The 27,018-nt window shown below is 41.1% G+C and overlaps 1 protein-coding gene across 3 annotated transcripts in view; it reads right to left on the reverse strand.

Annotated features, from left to right (window-relative positions):
* Positions 1-18,209, reverse strand: part of LOC122557111 (uncharacterized) — an 81,093-nt gene extending 62,884 nt beyond the window's left edge. For 2 of the 3 annotated variants that reach the window (XM_087992181.1, XM_087992180.1), the window contains exon 1: positions 17,636-17,733. In XM_087992181.1, coding sequence (XP_087848307.1) covers positions 17,636-17,684 — 49 coding nt within the window. In that variant the 5' untranslated portion in view covers positions 17,685-17,733. Of the gene's footprint in view, positions 1-17,635; positions 17,734-18,113 lie in introns of those variants that run through there. The other variant, XR_015758685.1, reaches the window with a different exon arrangement.
* Positions 18,210-27,018: the final 8,809 nt, after the last annotated feature.

Consider the following 27,018-nt stretch of genomic DNA (forward strand, 5'->3'; position numbering starts at 1 on the left):
GTTGCGCTTCGGCGGGGCGGTGTGGACTTGTTGGGCCGAAGGGCCTGTTTCCACACTGTAATGTAATCTAATCTAATCTAATGTAATCTAATCTAATGCGATCTTAGTCTTTTGAAAAGTTCAATCTGAATCACCTTGAGTGGGGTCCTCTGTTTGAACTGGATGTATCAAGATTACCGATATGTGTGGCCATTTTATGTGGCTCTAGATCTCTGGGCTTCTCATCTCCAGAGCAATGTTTCACAAAAGGAAACTGAAAAAAAAAAGTCAACCACAAAATAAGTGTGAAAGACCATTACCCATCTTGTATGTGAGGAAATATTTTAATACAATACTTTTTAGGGTTTGGACTTCAAACTAGTGACATATACATTTGGCCTACTTGGATAAAAAGGTTTAATATTTAACTTGGTTAGTTTCTTTGGAATCATGATTTTGAACCAGTGTGTGTCAGACTGCAGATGACTGAAATCCTCTTGAAGAGCTATTGGAAGTTTGTTTATGGTGTCGGTTTTACAACAGAAGAATGAAAAACATTAGACCATGAGCTTTTTAGAAGCTAAGATGAGTAAGTGTTTTTCTAATTTAGTTAAATGTTTTTGGTCACCATTTGAAAGATACCTGACTAAAATTAGATGCATGAATAGCTTATCATAAAAAAAGGAGCTTGTTTAGTATAGTTAAGGGAATAAGTTACTTCAATATAAGGGTTTTGGTTTGTAAAAATTTCCATACCAGAAGTTACAAATTTCCATTAGGTATTCAAACTTGAGAAAGTCTTAGATGTAGATTCAAGAACAGTTTCCCCTCTGCTGTTATTAGACTTCTGAATGGACCACTCAAATTTCAAATTTAATATTGACCTCACTCTTTGTGCACCTTTTCTGCAGCCCTAACATTGTATTCCTCTCTCTGTGCATACCCTTATGCATTTTGTATAGCATGATCTGCTTATACTGCATGCAAAGCAAAACTTTTCACTATACCTAGGTAAATGTGACAATAATAAATCAAAATTAAGTATGATTCAAAGAAAAAGGCTTTGCAGCTCACATGACCAGAACTGAAAAGTAGCAATTACAATAACCTTCAGATTTGGTAGGAATAAGAAAAACTTACTGGATTTTGATCACTTGTAAAGCAATGGTGTTGGGAGTAGATGGGATTTTGTTCTGTCGAGTGTTTGACATCAAGGCAGGTAGCATGCTTTATTTTATTCTGATGTTTCTTTCCTTTTCCTTTTTTCCATTGTTAAAGCCAAATCTGCAGATTGGCATAATGGTGCTTCACTGAAAGACCACCCAGGTTACACGGAACAAAATATGATCTACCAAGCTAGATTTCAATTCTGGGACCTGACTTGTCTGGTAGTAACATCAGCTGGGCTCATACCACTTGTCGTATGTCAGTGACCATTTAGCTTTAAGCCATTTTGGTGGACAATAGTCGTTGAATATAGTTACGGAAACTGCCCTCTGATACTGACATCCTTTATTATCCAAGATACAGAAAAGACCTGGGACGTCTTCAGAGAAAGCCTGCAGGGTAAGTGCCGAGGGCTGGAGAACTACAGACATTACAGCTTTGTTCAAGAAAGTCTGCGAGGATAAACACAGCAATTGCAGATCAATCAGTGTAACCTCAGTGGCAGGGAAACTATGAGAAACAATTCTTCAGGTTAGAGTAAATAGTCACATGAAATGAGGGGGTTAACTTTACGATGAATCTTATATGGATTCCTAAAGGGGAACTCCTGTTGACTAACTTGTCAGAGTTTTTTGAGGAGTTAAAAATACATGGTGCAATGATAGTGTAGCCAAGACCCCCAGTTCAAGTCCCACCTGCTCCAGATGTAATAATATCCTGAAAAGGTTGATTAGGAGAATAAGTTAATTTTTTTAAAAATGTGTACTTGAATGTAATGTTGTTGATGTGGTACGCATAGACCTTCAAAATCCATTCCTGACGAAAGGCTTATGCCCGAAACGTTGACCCTCCTGCTTCTGCTCCTGGGATGCTGCCTGATCTGCTGTGCTTTTCCAGCACCACACTTTTCAACTCTTATTCTCCAGCATTTACCGTCCTCACATTCTCTCTATGCCGAAAAAACATTCACTACAGCATCAAATAACGGACTCATCACAAAAGTTATAGTTCATGGGATGAAAAGGGCAGTGGCACAGTGGAGACAAAGTTAGCTGAGCAATGGTAAACCAGAGTAATGGTCAGTGGATATTTTTCAAGCTGGAGTGTGATTTTCTAGGGGAGCACCCGGTGGTCAGTATTAGGACCCTTGCATTTCCTTATAGATACATATGATCTAGATCTTGGTATGCAGGCTATACACAACCTGGAAGCATTGGAAAGTGAGGAGACAATGTAAAACCAAAACGACAGAGACAAGTTGGTAGAATGGGCAGTTAGGCAGCAGATGAAGCTCAGTGTGGAGAATGTGAGGCAATGTAATTTTGGAAGGAAAAAACACCGACAGAGAATATGAAATAGGAAGTCTACATATTTAATATGCAGGAGCACACAGGCTCAGATGTATATGTGTGAACCATCACTGATGGTGGCAGGACAAATCGAGAGAGCAGCTAGTAAACCAAATAGTATCCTTGACTTTATTAATAATGTCATAGTATATAAGAGGAAGGAGGTTATGAGATATTTGTCAGCTGGAGCATTGTGTTCTGGGTGTCATTCTATAGGAAGGGTGTGAATAGATTGGAGAGATTTTCAAAAATGGTTCAGGCGATAAGAAATTTTAGTTGTGAGGATAGATTGGTGAGGTCAGGGCTACTCTCCTTGAAAAGAAGAAGCCTAAGAAAATGGTGAGAATTTTTCAAAATTATGAGGAGTCCAGAATAGATTTGTAGTAATCTGAAAAAGTAGTAAATGTGATATGATAAAAAGCACTTTCACACAATGGGTAGTTCTGGAAGATATGGCCTGGAGGTCTGCTGGATGGTGGATACAAAGTCAATTAAGACATTCAGGAGCATATTAATTCATTATTTGAATAAAACAAATGATCAAGCATATGGGGAGGAAGCAGGTACTAAAGGCATTAAGTCATAAATGGAGATTGAAAGAGATGTCAGAGGGCTAGTGCAGATATGAGAGGCTGATTGGCCTCCTTCTGTGCAGTCGCAATTCTGCAATTCTGTTAAAGACACTGAAAGGTCAGCATTGTGCCAAATAGCTAAGTTCTCTGCAGTTATGTTGAAAAGCTTCTGAGCTTGGTTCAAAAATTCAAGTCCACCTGCAAACAAATTGCATCTCCAGATAGAAAAGCTGTAAATACCTGAATTCCTGACCTGGTGAATATTTACCTTTTCAAGAAAATCCCTCAGTAATCCTGAAACCTAACCCCAGCTATCTGAACTCCAAATTGCATTTCAAGAGCAGAAGAGATTTTCTTTTTCAACAGACATGCAAAGGCTATTTTCTACGATCATATAAACTGTGAACTATTTAGTTATTTTAAACTTATTGTAGTTTCTGTTCTCATTAAGTGCATTTTCTCATGTGTGTGTGCGCGTGCAAAGGTTTGTGTGAGTGCTGAATAATTGACATTGAATCAGACTTGTGGTGAATGTGTGAGTTAACAATCTTCTTTATTTTTCAACCCACAAAGGTCTGCTGCTAGCTCTTTTAATTGACAACACGTTATTGGGGTCTTAGAACCACAAACATCTACCTTTCCAAAAAACACACTGATTGCGGGAAATAAGAGAAATGGATTAAGGGTTTCACTTTATCTTTTCTACACAATTCAAGAATGTTGTGTCACCATTGTCTTACTGGACCATAAGAGCTGCTCTCATTTGAGGTGATTTAACCTGAGGGCCACCAGACCTCAGGCAAGGGATGAGGATGAGAATCCTTTATGGTAACCTCAAACCTGTGATAGGAATTGAACTCACACTGTTGGCATCACACTGTTCTGTAAACCAACAATCCAGGCAACTGAGCTAAAATGATTCCCATTCAATATTTATATTTGAAAATCTTGGTATTCAGTGCAAAGCAAAATGGTTGATAAAGCTCTCTGAATCTTTAAAAAGAAGTCTTGACTGATCCTTTAAAGTAGTACAAAGATTTATCCTGTGATAGTAAACCGATTCTTTAAATTTCTAGCTGAACCTGGGTACATTTCAAAGCTTCCACAAATGATCAAAATTTTGTGAATGGGGTAGATGGGGAGTGAAGGTTCAGGTTGAATGAGAAATTGAGAAAAATGGTTTGGAATAGTTAGTCCTATTTATAAGAGGTGGACTAGTCTCATGGCATGTCTATTTTAAAACAGGATAATTAAGGTACTATTTTATAATCAGTTTGCAATGGTTTCATGGTAAAATGGACAGTAACTCATGAAATCCAAGTAACGTATCATGTGATTTACCTAGGAAAAAGCAAACTTTTAAATATTGTTTCAAGGGAAATGCAGGAAAGGATTTAGCATTTAGAAGACAATAGCAGTGCTATTATTGAAAACTGATTAAAGAAAAAAAAGAAATAGATTAAAATCCCAAACATGGATTAACATGGATCAGAAACATTAACATCAGAAGCTGATATCTGTCCAAAAAAGGACTTTAACTGATACTTAGCCATCTTCATCACATATCAAGACAAGGAACTTCTCAGTGACTTTGGTTATCAATCACATGACAGGACAGTTCCTTAGAGTTAGCCAAGGGAAAAAAGTCATTAAGTCTCCCCTTTCTTTCAAAGTGGACCATCTCACTATAGTGAAGTTCTCCACCTAGTGGCTTGATCCAGTGCCAAAGAATTTCATTGCCAGTTCATTTTCACTAAAAGAATGACATAGAGAGAGAGAGAGAGAGAGAGAGAAATTAGGACAGCCAACACAATTAAGTAATTTTTTCACAGCCTTTGCAGGAACTTTGCAGAATTCTTGGGTTACATTATGCAAAATGTCTCAAACCCATGGTAGATTTAAGTGCATTTACTCAACAAACTTTGTGTAAATATAAAGTATTTTAAGCTTGTCTTTCAGGGTGAAGATTTGGAAAATTATTGTCCATCTTTCATTCAGAGTTTACCAAGTGGAGGTATGAAGGTTCTGGAGCTGTGAACAACTTTCACAGAGTGCACCCATATATCCTGAGTTTACAGATACCTTGGCCTGGCTTTTGGGGATCATAACAGTGTAAAAATTGACATCATTTGCCATCTTTACTCTGTGACAGTGTCAGAAATGTCTGGCATCATCACAATTAAGTGCAGAAATCCAGAAGCTATTGTCATTAATTCCTTACTCCTCTAGAGGGTGTGATGTTGAAGTTCCTACCTGTTGTAAAAGCCCAAGAAAGTTTCTCTTCTTGTTGGATAGAGACTAGCCATGTTATTAGCCGAAAACCATGTTATAAATAGTTCTGAATGATGTCTCTGACCCTGAAAACCTAATTAAATATTTGTGGAATGCTAAACGTCTCCATTCCATACTAAAATATTCACAGACTTTTAAATTAACATATGTTGAAAAAAAATTGAATGATATTTTAGCTTCTCTCTTAATCCCATGTGTACTTAGAAATCTTGGTTGTGAATGGTAAAGCCTGCCAGTTAATTTATGGTTTGCTCTGTGAAAATTCTTCAGTACATTTGGATGCATAGCCAGTTGATGACATTATTGTTGCTGGGTGCCAGATATCCCCTATAACTGGCACTACAGTTAAATTAATGTCCGGAATGATGTAATCCACACTGCTGATCTTGCTAGATATCTGTGGGCTGCTCTCTTCAAACTCAATGGTTAGTGTCTACATTGCACTGCTGACTGCAGACGCCAAGCCTATAAAAACTCAATTTGCTTCCTTTCTAAACTTGGGCCGTAAAACACAAGATAACTTGAGTTAGATTAACCCGTTTAAAGCTAAACTGGCACAAAATTTAACTTGCAGGCTTGCCTTTTGCTAATAATTGCAAAAGCAGCAAGTTGCAACATGGACTTATTCGGATGGTGACTGAAAGTCGGCACAGTGATTGGAATATGTCGTTAACCTGTTGTTTGTAAATGCAAGCAGCAAAAGGGTTTCATGCTGACTGCTCATAATAACGATCTCGGTGTGCAGTCCTGCCGTTAGTGCTTTTATTGATTGGGAGTAATTTTATTAGCAGGGAGCCCCAAATTGTAACTTCCTAACAGCACTGAAGAGATGTGACAGTGAGTTAAACAAAAGAAAGAACTACTTCCTCCCTTCCCCTTCCCTCTGACTCCATTGTGTCTCCCAACCCCACCTTCTTTCGTATCCCTTCTTACATTCTGCACTCAGCAAAGGTCTGGCCATAGCCAGCATTCTGTGCACAAGTAACTAAAGGATGATATAGTGACTGGTCACTGGCCTCTGCACAGTTATTTCAACACTGACCTGATTAAAATAGGACACACCCACTATAGTCCTGCCAATCATTTCCTGCAGTCAATGCCTATATTTTAAACGATGAATGTGTACATCTTCAGTGATCAACCGGAGTCCAACAGGAGATCAGGTTGTGATTTTTTTTTTGCATTACCAACTAAAAATGTATGCTTACAGATTCACATTTTTAAATGTGATTCCCATTGTGGGTAAAATACTTTCAACGTTTATAAATGACCTCTGCCAGAGTTCTCTAAAGATTAATCTTTGCCCACTTCCTACTGCTTATCTGCATTTTGTTCCTTGCCAACAATCATTTGCAGACAGTAAAATTGTATCTCACCATGGGGTCTTTTGAAACTCTTAACTTCAACTGATTTATTATGCAGCATTCGAAATGTATCCAGCAACTGTAGTTCTTTCTTTTATTTAGCTCACTGTCACATCTCTTCAAGATAGGCCCACCTTGAAGAAGTTCTGTTTTTCTCTCTCTGACAGGATTTCAATTCTAATCTTTCTCAGTCCCCATCATTAGTTTTGTTGTTGCTCCTAGTGTTTGACAAGCTTTATTCCAAAATTCCCCTCCACAGCCACATCTCATTCCACAGTGACTGCCTCTGGCTCACGCTCACCCCATATGAATTCCAAGCAAAATTTTATCCTTCATGTTTTGAATTCACCCAAGATCACAGGTATCTCCATGATGTACAATGTTCCTCAGAGAGCTATTCTTACCACATCCTGAGATCCACACTCAGTGCCTAGCGTTGCCATTTGCACACCTTGCTCTCCATCAGCACCACCTTATGCTGGCTCAAAGCTGTGTTGTTCCCCAGTTCCACTTCATCCTCCAGCTTATTTGACATGCCAACAAATATCTTTTCCTTTGCCTTTCAGGCATTAATGAACGCAAGTTGCAACAGTAAGAGATACCCACGCCCCTCCGTAACCTTCCTCCCTTCCCCTTCCCTCTGACTCCATTGTGTCTCCCAACCCCACCTTCTTTAGTATCCCTTCTGATATTCTGCTCTCTGATGCTGGATGTTCTGCACTCAGCAAAGGTCTTTGTTTTATCCCTCTGTGCCCCCACCTCAGTGAACTTTGGGCACCTCATAATTTGAATTCTTCTTCGGTCGTCTTCTTTTCTTTGGACAAGAGACATCTTCCCATGCCAGAGATGCCTTTACCCAGCTCCAATGCTCTCCTTCCACCTGGACCCTTACATCTGGCTTTTTACCTGCACTTGATCTGTTTATTGAGAACTATTGATGTGACATTGGTCACCTTAATTTCTCTGCTCCCCCTTACCCATTCCAATCAATCTCCCTCTGAACTGACTGCATCACATGTCCTTGGATCTAACCCTGACTTTGTTACTAAGCCTCCTGATAAGGGTGGTGCTGTTGTATTCTGGCAAAGTGACCTCTACATTGCAGATGCTGAGCACCAGCTCTCAGATACCTCCTCCTATCTCCCCTTGGACCATGACACCAACATAGAATATCAGGCCATTGCGTCCACAAAAGTCACTAATCGCATCTCTCTAGGGATGGCAGCCTACAAGCTCATCAGCCCCCCAACCCCTATGCAGCTCGCTTCTACCTGCTTCCCAAAATCCACAAACAGGATTGCACGACAGACCCATTATTTCTCACAGTTCCTGCTCCATGGTACCCATCTCTTCTCACCTCCACTCGGATTTTTCTCCCCTTGTCCAGTCCCCTCCCACTTACATCCATGATATCTCTGACACTTTACATCAGTTTCAGAATTTACAATTCATGGGTTCCTGCTGCCTTCTCTTCACCATGGACATGCAATCCTTTGACACATCTATCCCCCATCAGGATGGTCTCTGGGCTCTCTGCTTCTTTCTGGATAAAAGGCCTGAACCGTCCCCATCCACCAGCACTCTCCCCCGCCTTGCCGAGCTCATCGTCACTTTGAAAAATGTCTCTTCTTGATTCTTCTCACTTTCTTCGGGTCAAAGATATGATCCCTCCCGACAACTCTCTCCGATACACTGATAACATCATCGGAACTGCTTCCCTCTCTGATCCAGAATTGGAAAAACTTATCAATTTCTCTTCAATTTTCCACTCTGCTCTCACCTTCAGCTGATCCATCTCTGACACTCCCTTTCCCTTCCTCAACATCTCTGTTTTCATTTCTGGGGATCGATACCCACTGACATCCACCAAAAACCCACTGATCCCCACTATTACCTGGAATATACATCACCACACCCTGCTTCGAGTAAGGATTCCATCCCATTCTCCCAGTTTCTACATTTTTGTCATAGCTGTTCTGATGATGCTGCCTCAGAAATGTTCACCTTTCTCCTCATTCGAGGATTCCCAATGTAGTTGATAGAGCCCTCAGGCAAATCCAATCCAACTCCTGCAATTTGGCCAGCTCCCCTTCCCCTTCTTCCTACAACATTGTTAGGGTCCCCCAGTCCTCACTTACCATCCCATCTACATCAAATCCAAAGGCTCATAAGTTACCATTGCTGCTACCTCTTGTGGGTTGTTACCACTAGACACATATTCTCTCCCCTCCCTCATCAGCATTCTGCACAGAACAGTTCCTCCAGGACAGCTTCTAGCAATTCTCCCCCCAGAGCCCCACCCCCACACCCTCACGGCAATCACAGAAAGTACAGCACCTGCCCATATACCCCACCACCGTCACCATCCAAGGCTCCAGACACACCTTCCTGCACTTCACTCAACTTAGTCTATTGTACTCACTGCTCACTAGGTGGTCTCCTCTACATTGGGGAAGCAAGGTGTAGACTGGGTGACTATTTTGCAGAATATCTACATTCTGACCACAATAAAGACCTTGAGTTTCCAATTCCCTGCCACGTGGACATATCACCCTGTTCCCTGGCCAAGCCTCTGCCTCAGGCTTGCTGCAGTGAAGCTCAGTGCAAGCTGGAAGAACAACACCTCACTTTCCACTTGAGGACCCTGTGGCCTTCAGGACTAAATATCAAGTTCAACAATGTTGGTGCCTGAGCACCTTCTTTCATGTCCTTTACCCACTCCCATAACCCGGGCCCCACTTTGACATGAGCTTCTTTCAGCACAGCTAATCTATTTGTATATATGGTCACCATTATCAGCTCTTCTTTCTCTCTGGTGTACCTTTACAAAACCCTCTATCTACCTAATTGTCTTTGTTTCCCTGTGGGCTCCATCTCTCCCTATCACTTACTCCTTTAGCCCCACTCCCACCCCACATTCCATGTTGTCAGCATGAAAAGCACCTCTTCCATCAGTTCTGAAGAAGGGTCATAGAGTTATAGAGATGTACAACATAGAAACAGACCCTTCGGTCTAACCTGACCGTGCTGACTAGATATCCCAACCCAATCTAGTCCCACCTGCCAGCACCCGGCCCATATCCCTCCAAATCCTTCCTATTTATATACCCATCCAAATGCCTCTTAAATGTTGCAATTGTACCAGCCTCCACCACTTCTTCTGACAGCTCATTCCATACCAGTACCACCCTCTGTGTGAAAAAGTTGCCCCTTAGGTCTCTTTTATATCTTTCCCCTCTCACCCTAAACCTATGCCCTCTAGTTCTGGACTCCCCCACCCCAGGGAAAAGACTTTGCCTATTTACCCTATCCATGCCCCCATGATTTTATAAACCTCTGTAAGGTCACCCCTCAGCCTCCAACACTCCAGGGAAACAGCCCCAGCCTGTTCAGCCTTTCCCTATAGCTCAAATCCTCCAACCCTGGCAACATGCTTGTAAATCTTTTCTGAATCCTTTCAAGTTTCACAACATCTTTCCAATAGGAAGGAGACCAGAATTACACACAATATTCCAACAGTGGCCTAACCAATGTCCTGTACAGCCACAACATGACCTCCCAACTCCTGTACTCAATGCTCTGACCAATAAAGAAAAGCATACCAAACGCCTTCTTCACTATCCTATCTACCTGCGACTCCACTTTCAAGGAGCTATGAACCTGCACTCCAAGGTCTCTTTGTTCAGCAACACTCCCTAGGACCTTACCATTAAGTGTACAAGTACTGCTAAGATTTGCTTTCCCAAAATGCAGCACCTTGCATTTATCTGAATTAAACTCCATCTGCCACTTCTCAGCTCATTGGCCCATCTGGTCCAGATCCTGTTGTAATCTGAGGTAACCCTCTTCGCTGCCCACTACACCTCCAATTTTGGTGTCATCTGCAAACTTACTAACTGTACTTCTTATGCTTGCATCCAAATCATTTATGTAAATGACAAAAAGTAGAGGACACAGCACTGATCCTTGTGGCACTCCACTGGTCACAGGCCTCCAGTCTGAAAAACAACCCTCCACCACTACCCTCTGTCTTCTATCTTTGAGCCAGTTCTGCATCCAAATGGCTAGTTCTCCCTGTATTCCATGAGATATAACCTTGCTAACCAGTCTCCCACGGGGAACCTTGTAGAACGCCTTACTGAAGTCCATATAGATCACATCTACTGCTCTGCCCTCATCAATCTTCTTTGCTACTTCTTCAAAAAACTCAATCAAGTTTGTGAGACATGACTTCCCACGCACAAAGCCATGTTAACTATCCCTAATCAGTCCCTTTCCAAATACATGTGCATCCTGTCCCTCAGGATTCCCTCCAACAACTTGTCCACCACCAACATCAGGCTCACCGGTCTATAGTTCCCTGGCTTGTCTTTACCGCCCTTCTTAAAGCGTGCTACCACATTTGCTAACCTCCAGTCTTCCGGCACCTCACCTGTGACTATCGATGATACAAATATCTCAGCAAGAGGCCTAGCAATTACTTCTCTACCTTCCATTAGAGTTCTCAGGTACACCTGATCAGGTCCTGGGGATTTATCCATCTTTACTCGTTTCAAGACATCCAGCACTTCCTCCTCTGTAATCTGGACATTTTGCAAGATGTCACTATCTATTTCCCTACAGTCTATATCTTCCATATCCTTTTCCACAGTAAATACTGATGCAAAATATTCATTTAGTATCTCCACCATTTTCTGTGGCTCTACACAAAGGCCGCCTTGCTGATCTTTGAGGGGCCCTATTTTCTCCCTAGTTCCCTTTTGTCCTTAATATATTTGTAAAAACCCTTTGGATTCTCCTTCATTCTATTTGCCAAAGCTATGTCATGTCCCCTTTTTGCCCTCCTGATTTCCCTCTTAAGTATACTCCTACTTCCTTTATACTCTTCTAAGGATTCACTAGATCTATCCTGTCTATACCTTACTTATGCTTCCTTCTTTTTCTTAACCAAACCCTCAATTTCTTTTGTCATCCAGCATTCCCTGTACCTACCAGTCTTCCCTTTCACCCTGACAGGAATATACTTTTTCTGGATTCTCGTTATCTCATTTCTGAAGGCTTCCCATTTTCCAGCAGTCCCTTTACCTGCGAACATCTGCCCCAATCAGCTTTCGAAAGTTCTTGCCTAATACCGTCAAAATTGGCCTTTCTCCAATTTAGAACTTCAACTTTTAGATCTGGTCTATCCTTTTCCATCACTATTTTAAATCTAATAGAATTATGGTCGCTGGCCCCAAAGTGCTCCCCCACTGACACCTCAGTCACCCGCCCTGCCTTATTTCCCAAGAGTAGGTCAAGTTTTGCACTTTCTCTAGTAGGTACACCCACATACTGAATCAGAAAATTGTCTTGTACGCACTTAACAAATTCCTCTCCATCTAAACCTTTAACACTATGGCAGTCCCAGTCTATGTTCGGAAAGTTAAAATCCCCTACCATAACCACCCTATTATTCTTACAGACAGCTGAGATCTCCTTACAAGTTTGTTTCTCAATTTCCCTCTGACTATTAGGGGGTCTATAATACAATCCCAATAGGGTGATCATCCCTTTCTTATTTCTCAGTTTCACCCAAATAAATCCCCTGGATGTATTTCCAGGAATATCCTCCCTCAGCACAGCTGTAATGCTATCCCTTATCAAAAATGCCACTCCCCCTCCTCTCTTGCCGCACTTTCTATCTTTCCTGTAGCATTTGTATCCTGGAACATTAAGCTGCCAGTCCTGCCCATCCCTGAGCCATGTTTCTATAATTTCTATGATATCCCAGTCCCATGTTCCTAACCATGCCCTGAGTTCATCTGCCTTCCCTGTTAGGCCCCTTGCATTGAAATAAATGCAGTTTAATTTATTAGTCCTACCTTGTCCCCGCCTGTTTGACTCGCTTCTGTTTTCAACTGTACCAGCCTCAGATTGATCTCTTTACTGGAGGCAAAATGTTGTCTCCATTTTCTCTCTCCAGGTGCTCCCAGGCCTGCTGAGTTTCTCCAGCAAGTTCTGTTTGTTGTTTCTGATTTCCAGCATCAGATTATTTAATTGATTTATTATTATGCTGTTTGTTTGATTTCAGGATCGCATGAGCAGCTTCCTCCATGTCAGGAGGACCAATTATGCCTCCCCATCACCAAGACCATCCCTGTTCCTGGTCACTGTTGTGGCTGAAGCCGAATGTCACAACATTGGTAAACGATTCGACCCTGAGCAGAGTTTCCGACCAATATCCTCCCCATTACCAAAGCTGGTCCATTTCACTTCTGGGTGAATGCCATCCACCTCCCCGTCTTCTCAGCACATCTGCTGCTGAACCCTTCATCTATGTCTTTGTTGCCTCTACATGTGACCCCTTCCATGTTCTCCTGCCAACCATTTACTTTCCATCCTCCATAGATCTGAGTGCATCCAAAACTCTTTTTGCCTCTATCTCTCCTCAAACCACAACCTGTTCACACACCACTCCGGTGCCCTATAACCTACATTGGTTCTTGGCCTAGCAGCACATCAGTTTTGAAATTCTCAACACAGTTTCCAAATCCCTCTACAGCCTCATTCATCCCTGTTTCTTAAACCTTTCCAGCCCAACACCCTTTCATTTTCTCTGTGCTCCTTCAGGTGTGGATGGTTGGGCAAGCCCACTCTCAATTGTTTCACCATGACATTCAGATCCGGAAGTTTTGATATATGAATGCCCTCTCTAAACCTCTTCACCTTTCTACAACACCTTCTTCCTACATAGTGCATTCTGACTGTGGGATGTAGTGAGAGTCATTTGCAACCTGACTCTACTAGTTTGAGGAATGGTTGAACATGTGATAGAGAGTGCACCATTGCTTTCTGACAGTAAAGTAGAGGTCTTGGTAACACACATAGATGGAGGAGAGATCCTGCAAATGTAAGGGGATTCATAATTCTCCTAACAGATACTCAAAAGGCTATAAGAGAGAGTAACTGCAAGGTTAATGACAGGAGAATAAAGCTAAGCATGCGGCAAGGTTTATTGAATGTATAAATTCTGAAAAAGAAAACTCTAGCCACAATCAAAGTGTTTTAAAATCTAACAGATACACTTCCCAACTCAGAGTTCACCTTGCTCATCCTTTGTAACTATTGCTATCACATCAGCTTTAATGCTTTCATTTTAAAATCATCCTCGCAAATAAGTCATCTCTCTCTCTCGAGATATTAGATTTTAAACATTTTTTGAATGAAAAGATGATTTTCTTCTGCTTGAATATCATTCACGATTTGTTTACAAAACCATCTAGCAAACAGTACAAATATCTCCCTCTGTATTTTGTCAACTATTATTCATTCCATTCAGTGCAAACATGATCCTTGTATGGATTGTTCAGGCATACATTCAAAAATTAAACCGCAGATATGACACCTCGTGGGATAACTGCAATGTGGGTGGTATTTCTTCACAGTGCCTCTTGATTTCATTGACTCGAAAAAATGGCATTCTTTGTGCAGACCATCAAGACACATATTCCACACATAATTGGTCCACACTTTCACTCCATCCTCACCCAACCACTATCATGAACATGTGCAAAATCTCCTACAGGGAACTTGATTTTGGTATGACATTACATTTGGAAATTACCACGGGCTTTAACATCGTTCTGTTGAGTATGCAGGTTAGTAACGTTGTAAACCTTGTCTTGTGTCTTTCACTAAAACTGTTTTTGAACTTTTCCACTCCATACTTCAGGAGCTGGGCATATTGAAGTTCCTGAGTATTTTATCAATGTTGCCAATGTGACATAATTAGTGCTGTCAAACAATGAATCACGGAAATTGATCATTTAGCATCAAGATCTGGATAGTGTCTGTGCAACCTTAATCATCTGCAGCAACACTTCATTAGCTTAATGAAGTAATGATACCAATAAACTATTGCTCTAAAATCCTTTCTTGGATTCAATGTTTGATTCCATCCACTTAAATGTATATGTTTGTGTGTATTGTCTTTCTGGATTTCTAGGACAAATTCTTCCAGAATCATTGAATTCCTGCAGTGCAGAAAGAGGCCATTTGGCTGATCAAGTCTGCACCGATCCTCCAAAGAGCAGCCTCTCACCGTGCCCCTGTAATCCCACATTTGGCATGACCATCTTTGGACTGTGAAAAGAAGTTGGGGCACCTGATGGAAACCCACACAGACCCAGGGAGAATATGCAAACTCCACACAGGCACTCATTCAAGGCTGGAATCAAGCCTGAGTCCCTAGTGCTGTGAGGCAGCATACTAACCTCTGAGCCATTGAGCCACTGTGCCGCTGATATATGATTCCTGTTCTCATGGCACATATGGTCTTCAGCTTCTTCTTCAGTTGGATTTCTTCTTTCACTTTCATGTCAATTTTCCACGAATACCAAATTCCCTTATTGCAACACAGTTATTTGACAAGTTACCAAATATTGCAATGGTCGGCTTCAAACCAGACTCATTTCTCTTTGTTGTGTGCCATTCATGCTTTCCTCTGTGTGTACATGGCTTAAACTCCCACAATCTTCCTAACACAGTCTATATCTCCTGCAGCCAGATATAAGGCACTTGAAATTAAACATGCATTTGTGGAGCGAAAACTTGAGGCTGCCTGAAGTAAATGTACTATGTCATAGCTACAAAGGGAGGTCAACTAATCCACCAAGTATATGCAAAGACATGATTTTTTGACTCAAACAGGGCTGTCTTAAACATTATTTTGACATATACATTGCCATCTATGGTACACTAAGGGAAACATACTCATAAAATTCTGCCTTCAGTTTTTGCTTATTGAGTACAGGAGTTGGGAGGTCATGTTGCAGGACATTGGTTACAGGACATTGGTTAGGCCACTGTTGGAATTCTGGTCTCCTTCCTATCGGAAAGATATTGTGAAACCTGAAAGGGTTCGGAAACGATTTACAAGGATGTTGCCAGGGCTGGAGGATTTGAGCGATATGGAGAGGTTGAATAGGCTGGGGCTGTTTTCCCTGGAGCATCGGAGGCTGAGGGGTGACCTCATAGAGAGTTACAAAATCATGAGGGGCATGGACAGAATAAATAGACAAGGTCTTTTTCCTGGGTTGGGGGAGTCCAGAACTAGAGGACATAGGTTTAGGGTGAGAGGGGAAAAAAATTAATAGTGATCTAAGGAGTAACTTTTTCACACAGAGGGTGGTATGTGTATAGAATGAGCTGCCAGAGGAAGTGGTGGAGGCTGGTACAATTGCAACATTTAAAAGGCATCTGGATGGGTACATGAATAGGAAGGATTTGGAGGGATATGGGCCGGGTGCTGGCAGGTGGGACTAGATCAGGTTGAGATATCTGGTCAGTATGGATGAGTTGGACCGAAGGGTCTGTTTCCGTGCTGTATATCTTTATGACTGTATGACTCTATGACTTGTACTCCCACTCTTGGCATTTTTACAGCATCAAAATAAGGATTGAATAGAGACTAGTCAAAGCAACAGAGGGCCTGGATGTATTGAGTAAAAGTTTAACAGAGGTCAGGAATGGAATTACAGAGTCAATATACTGATGAAGATGATTTGGAAACAGCAACAGGAGGTTTTTTTCTGTTTATACATAAGGATGTCGGTACGAGTTGGTAAGCTACAGTGGGAAGCAGGAAACTTCCAGAAGAATTGCAGAAGGTAAATATCATCTGCAGTCTTCAAGATAGTTTGTGTGGAATTCTCAGGGAGTCTGGGGGCGGCACGGTGGCTCAGTGGTTAGCACTGCCTCACAGCACCAGGGACCTGGGTTCGATTCCTGCCTCAGGTGACTGACTGTCTGTGTGGAGTTTGCACATTCTCCCCATGCCTGCACGGATTTCCTCCGGGTGCTCCGGTTTCCTCCCACAGACCAAAGATGTGCAGGTCAGGTGAATTGGCCATGCTAAATTGCCCATAATATTAGGTACATCAGTTAGGGGTAAATATAGGATAGGGGAATGGGTGTGGGTGGGTTACTCTTTGGAGGGTCAGTGTGGACTTATTGGGCTGAAGGGCCTGTTTCCATACTGTAGGAAATCTAATCTAATTCTGCAACTATAGTCTGAACTCAAGCTGCCACACTAAATATTAATGTGAGATAAGAGAGGTAGACGGTCATCAATGCTAAAATGTGGGACAAATCCAGCTAATGGGAGATTAACCTTTCCCAGCTGCTTTCAGATTTGCAGAAGCATTGAGCTCATCTTACAGATGTTATGGATCATTGTTGTTAAGTATTTGATATATATTCTTTGTGTCTGATGGACTGGGTTACGAGACTAATAAATGTGGATTTTCTCGACTTCAAAAGGGGCAAATGTTAAAGAACAAGTTATGAAGCATAATAGAAAAATCTAGGTTCCGCTGAACACTATGGATTAATTGAAGCAGCAATTCAATGCTATAGTATGCTATTGTTAGGATATACTGTATCAGGTAAATAACCTTCCTCGTGTGTATTCACCTTTGTAAGTAGAAGTCCCAAACTTCTGAATGTTTTAATCAACCTGTGCACCTCTGGAGCAAGTGCAATTTGAACCTAATCTTTGGCCTAGGGGTACAGATACTGCCATTGTGTCACAAGAGCCCTTTCCCAAGCTTTTATAATGACTGATTAAGGTAAGAAACATCATGTAGCTATCTTTGATTTGTACAACATATCCACCAAAGCAGCTTAAGTGGGACATTGCTATGGGAGATTCATTTGTGCATTTGTGGCTTTGTGTGATTGCTTAATTTAACAAATTGCTTCCTCAACTACTAACTCTTAAATTAAGGAATGACTAGGTAAATGTCAAAATGGAACTGTGAAAAGGTTTTACTTCAATCTAGCCTGAAAAAATAATCATATTTTGTAAGATTATAATATAACTTTACACAGTTCAGCCTTTAAGTTAATAAGTTAGTGCTCAAGCAACACGTACCTTTAAGTAATGATGGGCAGAGTAGAGGTCTCAATTGTTCATTTTTCATTGCTTTTTCTCTAACAGCTCTGAGCTGACAAAAGGAACAGGAAAAGAGAGCAAGAGAGAGAAAGACAGCTCCTTCGGCATTCTCTCAGATTAATAGTTAGCCTCAGACGGGTTTGAATTTCTGGACTGAATAATAACTTCAACAGTTAATTGACAAGGGCAGGGTGGTAAGAGAGAGGGGGAGGGGAAATGGCAATAAAAGTTGGTTAGACTTGTTAACTTAGAACTTTACAACACTTGGCAGAGGGGAAGAGAAAGAATATGTTCTGCTGAACACTAATTGCATCATACATTTTCTTTCTTATGGTCAGTAGAAGCATGTTTCCACAGGTTTTAATTTGCAAGATTTACGTCTGGTTGATTTGAAATTGTCTCATGATTGAAGCAAACAAGTTTGGAAGAGGTGACAGAGAAACAAAGCCATGCTCACCTGGGACAGTCAGGATTTCCTTTTCAGTGGCCGAATGCTGAAATAAACACTAGTGTTCCAAAGTTGTGAAGGGAATGGTGAAAAGTTAGCTTCACAGGCTATATAATAGAGGAAAGGATACAAGTGGTAGGATTGGATAACCAGAAGGAAAATGAGGTCGTGAGATAGGATATGTTTGAATAATTTTATTTAGGCTTTAAATAGATGGCCAAGAATAGAGTCAGCATCACCAGCACTTATATGCAAAGATAATGCACAATATCATGAGTTGAGCTTGGACGGCTTGTTTGGGAAAGGTTCATTCAGTCAGTGAACAGTGAGACCAAACATCATTTGGAACATGTCCGAATTAGAGTGAAAATCCATCTAATATATATTGAAATCTTGTGGCTGTTAGTCAATAATCTACTGCTGAAAGATGCCAAAAGTTACATAAAGAAAACTGCATAATTCTAGATCTCTTTTTATTGAAACTGGGACATTAATTTCCTCAGGGTAGCACCTAAAAGGTGTATATTGAAGCCTCGGGGTTGGTCTAGCTCAGTTGGCTGGATTGTTGGTTTACAGAGTAGTGTGATGCCAACAGCATGGGTCCAATTCCCATCACCAGCTGAGGTAACCATGAAGGACTCTCCTTCTCAACCTCTTCCCTTGCCTGTGGTATGGTGGCCCTCAGGTTAAATCACCACCAGTTGTCTCTCTGTAATGAGAGAGTAGCCCTATGTTCAAGTAAGACTCTGGTGATTTGACATCATTGAAGACCGTGGTGTAGAAAGGAGAAAAAACAGAGGAGTTAACAGGTTTATAAACAAAGAAGAGGTCAATGATATTTCTTCTTGTAATACAGACAGCTGTTACTTAGGATCACAAAATCATCGAATCATTGCAAAACAAATGAGGGCCTTTGGACCGATCCTGTTAGTGCGTGCTCTCCCAAGAAGTAAACTCACGCACTGCTCCTCCATTGCCAACTCCCCCTCCCTATATCCTTGCACATTCTGCCTCTTCAGCTACGTTGAATAATTAGAAAATGTAGGAAAAAAAATTATAGAGTGGAAGGAGGTCTCTTTGCCCATCTTATCTGCATAGGCTGAAAAATGAGCCAGCCAGCCTAATCTCTATCCAAGCACTTAATCCATATTCCCGGAGGTTACAGGACTTCAGGTTTATACCCAGACATCTTTTAAATAACTTAACGGTTTCTGCCTTATCATACTTTCAGGCAGTGGGTTCTAGATCCCTCCACTAAGAAAACTCTGTCCTACCCAACCCAGCCCCTGATGTTCCTCTAAATGTTAAACAAATCTCCCATCTGCTTCCTCTGTTCCAAGGTAAATCAATCACAGCCTCTCTAATTATTTCCCTCATTGTTACAATTTTTCAGTCCTGATGATGTCTCCTAAATAATCACATCATCTCGATTATCTCTAGTGCAATTCTATCCTTTTAGTAATGAAATGATTAGAATTGCATACAGTACTCAAGCTGTAGCTCCATTATAACCTCCCTGTCTTAATGTCATATACCTCAGCTGAAAAAAGCCAAGTATTCCACATGCCTTATTAAGCTGCTCTGCTACCTTCAGGGAGATATGGATATTCACTACAAGGTCTCTCAGTTTCATTACATTCTCCCATTTATTGTGAAAACCTTCACCTTGCTTGGTTTGTCCGAATATATCACCTCACACTGCTCTGGCTTGAACTCCATTTGCTGCTATTCTGACCCTATCCTGACCAGTCCATTGGTATCTTTGTGAAATCTACAGTTTACCTGCTCACCATCAAACATGTGGCCAATTTTTGTGATATCTGCAAACATCATGATCATACGCTTAAGTACAAATCATTAATAAATACCACAAAAAGCAGGGGATTTCATTACTGACCCCTACACAACCCCAATGGAAGCAACCTTCCAATCACAGCAAAAATGCTCATCAACAATTAGTTCTGAAGAAAAGTCATATCAGTCTTGAAACGTGAATTCTGTTTTTCTTTCTCTCATTACATATTCCCTGACCTATTGAGTTTCTCTAGAGTTCTCTGTGTTTGTTTCAGATTTCCAGTATCTGTACTTCATCGATGATTACCCTTTGTTCTCTGCCACTAAGCCAGTTGTGTGTAGCTTGCTACATTCCCGCAGTGGAAGCCTTATCAAAGCTTTGGTGAAATCCATCAACTGTATTACCCTCAATTCTTCTTTCTAGCTCCTTAAAACAAAATCAATCTATCCAACTTCAAAAAAATGAGTCAAACATGATGTTTCCTTAAGTAATCCATGCTGTCTGTCTTTGATTACTTTGTGCTTTTCTGAGTGGCAGTTTATCCTGTCTCTCAGAATTTATTCTAGTAATTTGCCCAAACCAAGGTTAGACTGGCTGACCTGTAATTATACTTGTACTTTTTAAAAGCATTTCTTCATAAAAGGAGGTTAATTCTCATTGTCAATGATAATGACTTTATGACCAAATAACTGATGCTAGTTGGCAATGCACCTGAAGTAAATGACATCATTAGCTATTGTTGTCAATCAACCTTCTACCTCAGTCAAGCTCAGCAGCAACAGAATGTCCATGAGCTACCACACCAGCAACCTGAAATTATACTTTGCAATTCTGAGTACCAGGCCACGAACGCCCACCATATCAGTTTCCCAAGCTGCGCACAATGGATTTACCATCTCAGCACTGTCTGTATCTCAGTTGAACTGGTTCCTTCATGTGCTGCCTGTCATCACAAACACTTTGGAGGGAATTTTATTGAGGTGACACGGCTCTCAGCTGGCCTGCCAGTGAGAGGTCAGTGTTGCCTCCCCCTAAGACTGGTGTGTCGATTCAAAACAGGCCATCAGTGGAATGTCCCTTAGGATCAGGGAAGTCTATTCCCACCTGCCAAGAAGGTTTGATCCCAATTTACTCTCAGCTCTTTTACTCAGTGGAGCCACCAATGCGGTGTGGCTGCTGCCAGAATGACACTCACTGGAAACTCAGCAACAGAGTGCAGGCAATGCCAGAGGTAAACAATGGCAAGAAGGATTTGTATGATGGGGGTCTTGGGAAAGCAGGTCAGCAGCAAGGTTCAGGGGCTGGGAAGTAAGAGGGCCCCACCCCTTTCTGCTGCTGGGTCCATTTTTTGGTCTTTATTCATGCTTGTGAAGAAGGCATCACTGGATAGGTCAGCATTTACCACCTATCGATGATTGCCCAGAGGGCATTTAAGAGTCAACCACATTACTGTGCATCTGGAGTCACATGTTGACTAGACCAGGTAAAGATGGCAATTTCCTTCCCTAAAGGACATTAGTGAAGCAGATGAGTGCTTCCTGACAATCAACAATGCTTTATGGTCATCATTGGACTCTCAATTCCAGATTTTATTTTATTGAATTCATGGTGGGATTCAAACGCAGGTTCCTGGAACATTACCTGAGTCTCTGGATTAACAGTCCAGTGATAATACCATGAGGCCATCACCTCTCCTTGATTAGGTATTGCATGTCTTTGAATGATGGACCTCTACTAGAGAACAGAAGCAACCTGCACTGCATGCCGTTCTTTTCCACATACTGAATAGCCCACCGGCTACTAATACCATCGGTGCAGGAAGGAACTCTGATTGGCTTTCCTGCCATGGGGTGGGAACAAAAAAGTGATGATGACCCCACTCAGCACACTAATTAATCTCTTCAATTTATTTGTCACCACCAAACTTGATTGAAATATTAAAAATCATGAGAGTAGATTGGGGGAAGTGGTTCTCCCTCACGAAAGCATCACGAATGAGAGGGTACAGATTTAAAGTAATTGGCAAGAGAAGAAAAAATAATGTGGGGATAAACCTCTTTGTATAACTAAAGGTTAAAGTCCAGAATGTGCTGCATGAAAACCTGCTGGAGGCAGGCTCGGTTAAAGTAATGAAAGAGGAATTAGGTTGTTGTTTGAAAAGGAAAAGTGGGGAGAAGTTGGAGAGTGGCACGAGGTGAATTGCTCATTTGGAGAGCTGGTGCATACACAATAAGCTGAATGATATTCTTTCTTGCTATAACAATTCTCGATTCATAAAGTATCACCCCTTACCTATCCTTGTCAAATTGCACCCATATTATATCCCTTCCCTAATAAAATCCTCATTCAGTCCTTCATCACCTGAAGAGGTAAAGGGTGTATCACTTCAGTGCTCTCCTTGCCAGTTTTGCCCTGTAGAACCTGTGTAAATTCAGCTAATTAATAGAGTAATTGAATTAGCCTTAGATCCAGTGAAACATATAGATACAATTTCTACAATTTCACCATTGAGTTATTTCAAGATTTCTGCTCTATGCAAATCCGGACTCTAGGCAATACATAGCTGGAAAAGTATTTAATGGGAGGTTTTTCAATTCACTCAACAAAGCTCTGTTTTCAGTTCTGGACTAAGAGGGGTCAAGACCCAAAGTGGAATCAATGAGCTATCTTACATTTAATATCTGCCTTTTCGGTACTGCTGATAGCGCTCTCCTGATAATTTTGCTGTGGATATTTTCACTATCTCTACTAATCCATAAACTGGAATCATTCTGTTCGAATTACTACTAAGAGAACAGCAAGGCCACAGTTAATAATTACATATCAATTGTGATATGCATTACTGGGAAAATGAAAACACTTTCATCTGCACTAAAAGATGAAAAGTAATGTATACTCATACCAAATGAAACTAAAGACGAGCATTCTGTACAGTATTCCCTTCATAAAAATGTTTCATTTAGATTTTTAAGACATCTCTTGCACATTGTAAAGTACAGAATTAATGCCTGCATATCACTGTCTAGATGCACATATCTCCCATTTCTGTTTGGGTCATCAGAGAAATTAGATACTATTCCAGTTGATCTGCAAAAGCTTTCACTTCACTCCAGCTATTCCACCTGAAGAAAAGCTATTTTGCTTTTAAACTCATTAATTTCTGAACAATTGCATGGACATAAAGAATTAATTCTGCACAGTACAGTCATTTCTTATTAAATATGCTGATAAATTTGTTCAGATAGTTATGGAGGAATGGTGGAAGTCTCTTCTCAATACAATTGATTGACACCTATTTTTTAAACTGATATACCGGGTTGGATTGTCCTGACCCAATTTGGGCACAATCATGTTAGGGACAGTTGAAAAATAGCAGGTGGCATTCAATTCTGAGACTCTCTCCCTCATTTTCTACATCAACAATTTTAATCAGTGCCTAAAAGGGTGAGGACTGTGAGCTTTACAGCAAGCTAAATTACACTGCTGTAGCCATTACAAACTTGCTCATTTCAGATCATCCATAATTTTCAAAGAGTTGGCAAAGCTTACAGCTGAGAGAAGATATGAATCATGGGAGGACCACAGTTTTGAACTTAAAAAAACCCTATGAAAGCTAAATTCCAAATGTCACAATGAAATCAAGCCATTAGTTAGTTATGTACTTAAGTACAGTGATTGACGAAGGGGCATTATCTTCAGAAGTGAAGCAACAAATAATTTGAACTGCATTGCAAAATGGTAAAGTCTTCTAATGTATGACAGTACATTATGCATTGCACAGTGCTAAGATTCAGGTTTGATTATGTGAAATGATGGTTCAGCTTCTGACTATCTTCAAATGCTGTAATTTATTCAGCCAGGTAGGTATTGTGGACTTAATTGTTCAATAGTATGACATTTCAAATGCTTAGCTGAGTTCCAAACTTACTCATGAATTTCTGCTTGACAAGGTTTGTTGACACAGATTTGAAGGGAGGTGTGAGTTTGATTATTCTTGCATATTTTTAAGCTGTTAAAGGTATGGTTTAAGTCTTTAAGTAAACAACTCTCACACTGTTTGTTGATTTTGACAGATGTCTGAGCTATTTCAAAACTTCTGTATGTTAGTATAGGGCTTCTGAGTTTGGTTTATAGTTGGATTCTGTGTGTGTTCAACGGTTATGTCACAATAATGGTGGCAGGGAGAATTATTGGAGAACAGGAATGTATGGGAAAGTGAGGATGTATGGAACTGTGGAGTATAAAGGGGAATGTAGGAGATGTACAAGGGTGCGTTGACCAAAGTTAATAGGTCTCACACTTTTCTGTGACTGGACCTGTGCCCAACTGAATGTAGGTAGGTACTAAGGCATTGACTCTCCAATTGCAAATTGAGTCTGTTGTGGGAGGCAACAAGACCAACCTGGTCCCATCTTTGACAACTTGTTATGAAAGCGGCTGGGCTGGGCATTGCTGGTCAGCTGGTGATGTTATGACAATGATGAATCTCCCAACTCTTTACTCCCATCTCAAAAATAGAAAACCAGCTGACACTATCTGTTTAAATTTATAGCAAATGTTAAGTAAAGAAATCGCTCAATTGTCACATGCTGTCTAAAATCACAAGAACAGAATCCCAACTCAACAACTGAAGATAGGCCTGTTTATTAGAACATAACATAGAACATAGAACAACACAGCACAGAACAGGCCCTTCGGCCCTGAATGTTGTGCCGACCTGTGAACTAATCCAAGTCCATCCTCCTACACTATCCCATCATCATCCATATGTTTATCCATGGACTGTTTAAATGCCCCTAATATGGCAGAGTTAACTACAATGGCAGGCAGGGCATTCCATGATCTTGCCACTCTCTGAGTAAAGAACCTGCCTCTGACATCTGTCTTAAATCTATTACTTCTCAATTTGCAGCCATGCCCCCTTGTACAAGCCAATGCCATCATCCAAGGAAAAAGACTTTCATTGTCCACCCTATCTAATCCTCTGATCATTTTATATGTTTCTATTAAATCCCCTCTTAGCCTTCTTCTCTCCAATGAGAACAGACCCAAGTTCCCTCAGCCTTTCCTCATAAGACCTTAACTCCAGACCAGGCAACATCCTGGTAAGTCTCCTCTGCACCTTTCCAATGGTTCCACATCCTTCCTGTAGTGGGACGACCAGAACTATACACAATATTCCAAGTGAGGCCGCACTAGCATTTTGTACAGTTGCAGCATGACATCATGGTTCCTGAACTGAATCCCCCTACCAATAGAGAAGTTAAAGTCCTCCATAATGAGCACCCTGTTCCTTTCGTTCCTGTTCTTTCCACGTCTCATATTGGTTTGAGAGAATCTCCTCAATATCTACTGAAACCCTGAAGAATGTAAAGTTACTCTATGGCAATATGCACTTTCAATGTTATCTCCATGAAAATGTTCTTAAAACGAAACACTAAGACCGTGTAATATGTAAATCCGTGTTTGATTGTCCTTTTTGAAGGGTTGTTAAAAGTAAGGGCTGAATCGTACAGTGTTTTGGCTCAATCCAGATTGCATCAATTTTGATTGGGCAATTCTCTGCTCAAGGCCAATAGAGTTTTCTCAGTGTACCTTACCAAACTCCCTACGTTTGTTGGATTTAGAGCTCACATGGTGAGTACCACATCCAGTTTCTCTCCCTTCTTACCAGGTGCTGTCCCCAAAACAAACCAGCACTTACTAGATACACTGGAATTCACCAGGATCTCTCGCACCTATGCCACATTTAAAAGGGTATTGGTCACCCAGATAAGCACTGTCAGTTTGGATCTGTCCTGCACAATTCCTGACATTTTCCCCAGACATGGCAAACAGGGGGATATCAGGATCCTGAGGTGATATACAGGCCTCTTCCCCAGGAACAGGAGTGGATGCTACAGCACCAGATAATGCCAGCCTATTCTGAGGCTGCCACCCAGGTTAAAGCTGTCTCAATTATCCAGATGAATGTACAGCAAAGTAGGAAGAAGTTCAGTGTCCTTTTTCACTCCGTCTTTTCTGATAGCTCACCCTTACTCTATCTGTGCTACTGCACCCACCTCTCACCAAGGCCCATGCTCTTCGCTCTCTCACTATTGCTTGCAACATCTTCCTTTATTCGCGGTTATCCACTCCAACTCCACAACTTGCAGATACCGCGTGCCAACGTTCATGAATATGGGGTGCCTGTGGCTGCTACATGTAGGGTTAGCGGTGGGGGGGGTGGTGGTGTGCGCCAGTGAGATGTTGATGGCCACTGTCCAACATGGAGGTCATTTAGAGCAAGTGGCAAGTTGCTTTGGAACCCACATCAAGGTTTTCCGAATGGATAACACTTTATGGCAAGTTTGGTAACATCACTGACCTGTGGCCATTTGGCATGTTAGCAATATGTTCAACAACTAATGATCAATAGTTAGAGTTTCACCATTCCACTTGCAAAAAATGAGCAAGGTGCTGAGAGCTGATCTTGACATTGAGATGTCTCCTGACTCCTGACTCTGCCACACATCTCGCCATAGTCCACATCACTCAGAGTCTTTTATGGTTCTGCCCTAAATTTATTTATTTTGACTTATACATTTGTGTATGTTTTCTTCATTGGATTTGATGTTTTGTAATACTTACCAACGTGACAAAAAAACATTAATTTGGAAACTTTATTTGAAAAGTCCCCATTCCTCCTACTAATGGTGACTTTCTGTGTTCTGCGTATGACATTCAGACACAGTTCACACAAACGGCATTTGACTGTATTTATTAATTTCAGAAGCAATACATTTCTCCCAAATCACATTCATTCACCAAGTAGCATCATTATGTGACTTCCTGAGCCCTTGCCTCATTCTGTAAGTTAGTCCAAAAATGTGCAGATTAGATGGAATAGCTATGATAAATTACCCATAGTGTCCAGTGTAGGTTAGGTAGATTAGCCATGGGAAATACAGGGATAGAGTTGGGTCTTTGGGTGGGATGCTCTTTGGAGAGTCTGTGTGGACTTATTGGGCTGATTGGCCTGTTTATATTATCTGTTTCTGTATCCAGATAGGGATAAATTTTTTGACTACTTATCACTGGATAAACAATAAAAACTGCCCTCAGAAATAATCATAAAGA

Source organism: Chiloscyllium plagiosum, unplaced genomic scaffold (assembly GCF_037043375.1).
Source record: "Chiloscyllium plagiosum isolate Xiang-an unplaced genomic scaffold, Cpla_swu_hap1 HiC_scaffold_11, whole genome shotgun sequence".
Classification (NCBI taxonomy): domain Eukaryota; kingdom Metazoa; phylum Chordata; class Chondrichthyes; order Orectolobiformes; family Hemiscylliidae; genus Chiloscyllium; species Chiloscyllium plagiosum.